This window comes from Myotis brandtii, unplaced genomic scaffold (genome assembly GCF_000412655.1).
Source record: "Myotis brandtii unplaced genomic scaffold, ASM41265v1 scaffold61, whole genome shotgun sequence".
NCBI lineage: Eukaryota > Metazoa > Chordata > Mammalia > Chiroptera > Vespertilionidae > Myotis > Myotis brandtii.
The window spans coordinates 3,122,548-3,129,698 of NW_005370318.1; the positions used below are offsets into that span (position 1 = coordinate 3,122,548).

At 45.0% G+C, this 7,151-nt stretch overlaps 1 protein-coding gene across 1 annotated transcript in view; it reads right to left on the minus strand.

The window, feature by feature from the left end:
- Positions 1–6,035, minus strand: part of KIF3B (kinesin family member 3B) — a 17,448-nt gene extending 11,413 nt beyond the window's left edge. Inside the window, exons 1-4 of the mRNA XM_014550697.1 lie at positions 4,576–6,035; positions 1,742–1,843; positions 1,405–1,527; positions 1,179–1,297 (exon numbers count right to left, since the gene is read on the minus strand). Of these exons, the coding sequence (XP_014406183.1) occupies positions 1,179–1,297; positions 1,405–1,527; positions 1,742–1,843; positions 4,576–5,979 (1,748 nt within the window). The 5' untranslated portion in view covers positions 5,980–6,035. The remainder of the gene's footprint in view (positions 1–1,178; positions 1,298–1,404; positions 1,528–1,741; positions 1,844–4,575) is intronic.
- Positions 6,036–7,151: the final 1,116 nt, after the last annotated feature.

Sequence of the window (7,151 nt, forward strand, 5' to 3'; positions counted from 1 at the left end):
ATTGATTTTTGTTTTTTTAGAGAAAGAGGAAAAGAGAGGGAGAGAGATAGAAACATCAGTGAGAGAGAAAAATCAACTGGCTGCCTCCTGCACGCCCCCTACTGGGGATTGAGCTGCAACCCAGACATGTGCCCTGATGCCCTGACCAACCTCTTGGTGCCTGGGTCGATGCTCAACCACTGAACCACACTGGCCAGGCTAAATATATATATATTTTAAATTAATTTGAGAGAGAGGGAGGGGGCAAAAGAGTGAAGGAAGCGGAGAGAGGAGAGAGAGAGAGAGCAAGAGAGAGAGAGAAATATCAATTTGTTGTTCCACTCATTAATGCATTCATCGGTTGCTTCTTGTATGTGCCCTGACTGGGGACTGAAACCCACAACTTTGTCATATAGGGACAATGCTCTAACCAACTGAGCTACCTGGCCCGGGTAAATATATAGTTTTTAAAAACTCACTTGTATACTTTAAATAGGTGAACTGTAAAGTATGTGAATTATATTTCAAGAAAGCTTTTTAAAAATTGCATTGTGGTCATGTAAGTATGCAGGAGTGACATAACTTGAGGTAAGGTTTGCTTTAAAATACTTTTATGGCCCTGCCTGGTTTGGCTCAATGGATAGAGCATCGGCCTGCGGACTGAAGGGCCCCAGGTTCGATTCCAGTCAAGGGCACATGCCTGGATTGCGGGCTCGGTCCAACGTGCAGGAGGCAGCCAATCAATGATTCCTTCTCATCATTGATGTTTCTATCTCTCTCTTCCTCTCCCTTCCTCTCTGAAATCAATAAAAATATATTTTAAAAAATACTTTTATGAAAGATGACAAAAGATGTTTTATCATTGAATTTGGGTGATGGGTATTTGGGTGTTCTCTATACCATTCAGAAAATTCTAGTTAATAAAAGATTCCTTCTCATTAATAGATAAAGGTGAGGCCAGAGTCCTGAAAGGCTTCAGGAAGGCAGCGTGGAAGGAAACTTGGAGATCATCTGGTGAAATCATTCCCTTCACAGATGAAGTCCAGAGACAGAAAGTGACTTTCTCAACAATAGAGGACAAAGTGACAGGAGATGAGCTGGAGAGAAGGGACCCTGTCCTCAGGGAAGCATTTCTTACTTAACAAACAACAACAACCCAGCAAGTGGCTGGGGGGCGCCATGGAGGGCCCAGAACTTACTTGAGTTTCAGCTCCCTGGTGAGCTCATTCTGAGTCTGCTCCAGCTCCTGCCGCTCCTTGATGTGCTCTTCTTGGAGGTCATGGATCTCTGCCTTCACTGCCTGAAGCTTGGAGAAGAGCTGGAACCCAGGGGAGAAGCAGATGAGGAGGGTGGCCCACCAGCCAATGAGCTCTCCCTTCCCCCCAAGTCTCAAGACACCTCTGCCTGGCCTGGTTCCTTTTATACCTTTTTGAGTTTTTTGGTCTTGATGTCCACCTCTTGCTGCAACGAGCTGTAGGTCTCTTTAAGTTCTAAGGTCTCCTCATCTCGACTTTCCATCTGTTGTTGGATTTCTCTTTCTCGACGTTTCTGAGCAACATTCCAAAATTCATCAGCTTGCCTAGAGACAATGTCTACACAAGAATATAGGGCAGGGCTGCTCCAGATCAGAGTCTCCCGCTAGGAAGGGGCTACCACAGCTCATTTCCATTCCCTCTGAAGAGTCTAATACAAGAGATATTTGCTTGGTAGCATTAATGTGCCTTACCCTCCACATTCTCCCCAAACAGGAATGAAAAGTTACCTGCTCTGCAATTTCCTGCCGTTTTTGCTCCAGGATTTTCTGCTGTTCATTGGTATGATCTACTATATTTTTTCCTCCAACAAGCAGCTTACTCTCCATGGCCTGAGGAAAAAGTAGAATCCATCTTGTGAATGGTCTCCCTCAGAATGTATCTTCTCAGAGGGAGACTCGTACAGGTGCCTCTCCCTCTTCCTGGACTGAGGCAAAGGGGGCGGACTCCAGAGAAAAATATATTGTGTTCAGCTGTGTCTTGCTCATCACTGCGATGGGGCTGAGGGGGCTCTACCTTGGAAATACAGAAGATACATCTTCTCCAGACATACACGAACTTCAGCTTTCTTTTAACAAAAAATGTTTCAGTGTGAATAGCAAAGCTGAGAGTCCACTGAGGGCCACAGACAAGTAAGCAGGTTCTTACTCTACGGGTCAGAAGCCATCATGAGGGGAAAAAACAAGTAATAATGGGAGAGGCACACAGGAGGGAGAGAATTCAGGCTTTAGGAGAGAGTCAGGAAAAGTTTCCTGTCTCAGAGACTTCTACAGAGTGCTGAAGTCAAATAGAAATCAGCCAAGAAAAAAATTTGTGTGAGAGGGTAGGGTAGGGAGTGGTGATACATGAAGTTGGCAAAGCAATCAAGGGTCAGTCAGTTCAACAACCTCAAAGCTCTGTTATGAGAAACTAAACGTGATCCTGAGAACTGCAGCAAACACGCCATGTTCTTTGAGCATGATGGTACACAATCAGATTTGTGTTTTAGAAACATGACTCCATGCCACAAGGAGAATGACAGGAGAAGGGCAGGCTGAGTGCAGGGAGACCAGCCAGGCAGCTGTTTTGAGGGTCCAGGCCTGGGCTAGGGCAGTAGTGGAGGAGGAGAGCAAAGGGGATGATGGGTCCAAGAGATCCTGGTGAGACGCGAGTCAGAGGCGGTGGGACTGACTGCGCCCAAAGGGAGCAGTAATGCCGAGTCCGGCCACATTTGGCTTCTGAGAGGTGCCTAAATACACTGGGTAGTTTAGAGACTCTAGGTGTTCCTGGGCCTGGATAACAGATGTGATCCTAAAACACAGCATGCAAATCAAACATGGGCACTCCCAGTTACCCTTCAAGTGCAGGAGTGAGGAGGGTGAGGCAGTGTTTGGAACACTAATGGAACCCCTTTAGAAAGCTGCTCCCTGAAACAGTCATCTCCTAACTGTGTTGTACATGAATCCATTTTCGCATCAGGTCTTCAGAGTCCTGGAAAGGACCCCTGTCTCTGAAAATAAATTAGTACCCAGCTCTGTGTGAGGGCTACCATGAGCCACAGACAAAATATGGCTTCATATAGCAGGGGGAGGGGAGGGGAGAGAGGTCACTTGTCCTTTTTAAATAAGCATACATACATTTTAGAGCAGAAATAAAAAGTGTGCATAAATTCAATGAGCTAGAACCCAACATGCCAGAGGAATTCTGGCTTGTGGTCAGGCAGTGGTCATCCGAGGATTCCAGGGCGAGCTCTGCACCCTCCTCTGCCATGGACGCCCGGTGGCAGCCCAGGGTCCAGGCACCTGATGGAGCAGTAACTGCCACCAGAAGACGGTTCAACACTGGGAGCCTCCTTGCTCTAGAATACTGGTCAGCAACTGGACAGTTGGAGGTTGAGGGGCGGGACTGACTACAGGGAGCGTTTGGGGGGTGATGAAACCATCCTGTATATTGTGTGATCACTGCACTGCATGTTAAAACCACAACGAGCCCGGAGGGTGTGGCTCAGTTGGTTAGGTGTCATCCTGTGCACTGAAGGGTTGTCTGTTTGAATCCCGGTCAGGGCACATGCCTGGGCTGTGGGCTCTATCCCCAGTATGGGGCGTGCAGGAGACTGCCGATTCATGTTTCTCTCTTACATCAATGTTTCTCTCTCTCTCTCTTCCCTCTTTCCCTTTCTCTTTCTCTAAAAATCAATTAAAACACACACACACCACAAATTACCATTTTATATTCACTAGATATACAAAAAAACTACAGTCTGCTAATCTAAGTGTTGGTAAGGATGAGGAGCAATCTGAACTCATATGTTCCTGGTAGAAGTTTCAATTCACAGGGCTACTTTAGAAAACAACTTGTCATCATCTAGTAAAGTTGAAGCTGCACATATTCTAGGACCTAGCAGTGTCAGATAAGAAATTCTTGTATGTACCTGTTCTCCTGGAGCCAAGTACAAGAACGTTTATAGCAGAAAATGGAAACAACCCACTCTCTCAGAAGAATGGAATACCGTGCAACTCTCAGAACAGTAATAATGAATGAATGAATCACAGCTATAGGCATCAATGTGGATAAATCTCATTATCATAACACTGAGTGAATAAAAGCAAATTGCAGCAGTGAGAATCCATTTATATAAAAGTCAAAAACAATGTGAAACTAAAACTATCTTTTATTTAGAGATATATACATATATGGGAAAACTATAAAGGAAATTAACCAACAAATCCAAGATAATGATTACCTGGTGGGTGTGAGGGGACACAAAGAATTCATAAAGATATGGTTGTTGTCCTATATCTTACACTGGGTGGACGGAGGGTAATATGGGTGTTAGTTTTAATGCTGCTTTGTATACCTTGCACATATGCAACAATTATTCTTACTATGAATTCAATATTTAAATTTTTTAAATTTGAAAACCTTCTTCTTCTTCATTCAATACAATTCGACAAATGTTTATTGGGCACTGGATATCATGGAGCTACTGGGAATGCAAACCCAAAAGAAACATCATCCCTCGTCATTTTTTTGATAAAAACAAAAAGATTTGAAAGAAAAAGAAGGCCCAAGAGGAGTCTATTACCTTGATTTTGGCGCCCAGCATCTCAGCAGCATCCTTCTCCCGCCGCAGGTCCTCCATCTTCTTCTCCTTCTCTTTCAGCAGCTTCATCTTCTCCTCTGCAACCAAGCTGTGGTCCTCTACAATGGCCCGCTTCTCAATCTCCAGCTTTTCTTGCTGTTCCCGCCAATAATCATCCTTATCATCCCCTTCCTCCTCACCCTCTTCTCCCTCGTCCTCCTCGTCTTCCCCACCCCCACCACTGCCACCACCTTCCCTCCGCTTCTCTCGCCTCTTTTTCCTGCCAATGGACCGTTTTTCTAGCTGGGCCTTGAGCCGAGCAATCTCTTCCTGGAATTCTCGAAGGAGGGCATCCTTAGGGTCCTCATTGACCCTTGGCTTGTTCTTGATGTTCTTGGCACGGTTGGCATATCTCAGGGTGGTCAGAGTTTCTTCTACATTGTAAGAGGCAGGCCCCACATTGGCCACCATCACAGTTTTAGCGTTGCCACCAAGAGAATCTTGGAGGAGCCTGGTAAGCTTTGAGTCCCGATATGGAATGTGAGTGCTTTTGCCATCCACCAGGGCAGAGATGACATTACCCAAGGCTGAAAGGGACAGGTTGATCTTGGTTGCTTCCTTCAGTCTTTCCCCTTGTGCACCGGTCTTGGCTTGCCGTTCACTGCCAGCAAGATCGACAAGGTTCAATTTCCCTACACGAATGTGGTTTTCTCCATCAAGGCCCACCTCACTGCACTCGATGGTGATGACAAAAATTGCATGAGAACGCGAACTGTGCTCATTCATGTTAGTAGCACCAACAGAACGGTTCTGGTTCCCCACATTCATCACGTGCTCTATTTCCTTCACGCTCTTGGTGACGAAGGAAGACAGGTCTTTCACATACACTCCAGTGTCAGGCCTCTCTTTGAGCTCAAGCCTTTTGGTCTGATCCTTTGAGAGCAAATCTCGGATCTCCTCCTGGTAGATCTCTAAGTAAGAAGCCCTGACCAGGTACTGTTGATTTTGGGATCGAGAGATATGGGTGAAGATGTGATCAAACGAGTTAGGGATGACCCCTCTTTTTTCAGGGTCACCACGGACTCCTTCCATGGTGTAGGTTTTCCCAGTCCCTGTTTGTCCATAGGCAAAAATCGTCCCATTGAAACCCTGCAGAACGGAGTCCACAAGCGGTCGGAACGTCTCATCATAGAGTTCAAACTGCTTGGCATTCCAGTCATACACTGCATCAAAGGTGAAGGTCTTGGGCATTTCATGGGCCACTCCTCTGGGGTTCTTCACAGACACCTGCCCCAGCTTCACATCCACATCTACCACCTTGTCATACGAAGCGGCCTTTTCCTTGCCATTCATGGGCCGGCAGCGAACCACCACCCTGACTGACTCTGAGCTTTTTAACTTGGACATGATGAACTCTGACCAGGTCAACCCTGAAGGCTATGATGTCTCAGGATGCTAAGGTCCTAGAAAAAAAGCAAAAGTAAGTAAGGACAGTACAGCTGTCAGTGAAGGCTGCTCAACAGCAACTGACACACCCACGTCACTTTCATCTTGCTAACCTTCTGATAGCTGCATTTCTTTTATTTTAATTTTTTAATTTATTTTTAATTTTTCAATACTAAAAGTAAACCGGCTAGGGCAGACAGCTACATTTAATACCTTTATTACACTGTATACTTTCTCACAGGACCTTAACCAGCTTCAGTGGGAAAAATAAAAACTCTAGTCCACCAATAGTGTTAACTGGCTTGCCCGCCCTGCAACCAATGTTTTATCTTATGTTACAGGTTGAGGCAGCTGGAAACTTTCTAAAAACCTGAGTAATCTTATATCCTGTTGAACTACTACAACCTCTGCATAGAGTAATTTGGAACTATCTATCAAAATTTTAAATGCACATACCTTTGAGCTAGCAGTTGTATTTCTAAGAATTTATCTTACAGATAGGGTATCTGTTGTGGCAGCAATAGACTGAACAACCTCAATTCCCATCAAGAGGGGGCTAATTAAATAAATTAAATATATTTCACATATGTAGTGGAATCCTATGTAGTTACTAAAAAGAATGTGCTGATTTAAATGTAGTCCTACACCAAGATATGTTGTTAAGTGAAAAAGGTAGCTGAGGTCCTAGCCTATTTGGCTCAGTGGATAGAGCGTTGGCCTACGGTCTGAAAGATTCCAGTCAGGGGCACATGCCCGAGTTGTGGACTCGATCCCCAAAAGGGGGCATGCAGGAGGCAGGCAATCAATGATTCTCTCTCATCATTGATGTTTCTCTCTCTCTTTCCCTCTCCCTCCCTCTCTGAAATCAATAAAACATATTTTAAAAAAATAGGTAACTCACATAGTTCTTGATTCAAAAGGTCCTTTGGTGACAGTTCCCTCTACGTCACCTGTTCTCCAGCCACCTACTTCCCTTCCCACAAGGCAAGTGTTATTAAATTTTAATCTTTCTGAACTAGCTAAGGTATAACAAGCAAGTATCTATAATAATAAAAGCGTAATATGCTAATTAGACCGGACAGTCAAACGACCTTCCGGATGAAGCTGGGGCTGTGAGGGCCGAGGCAAGTCGC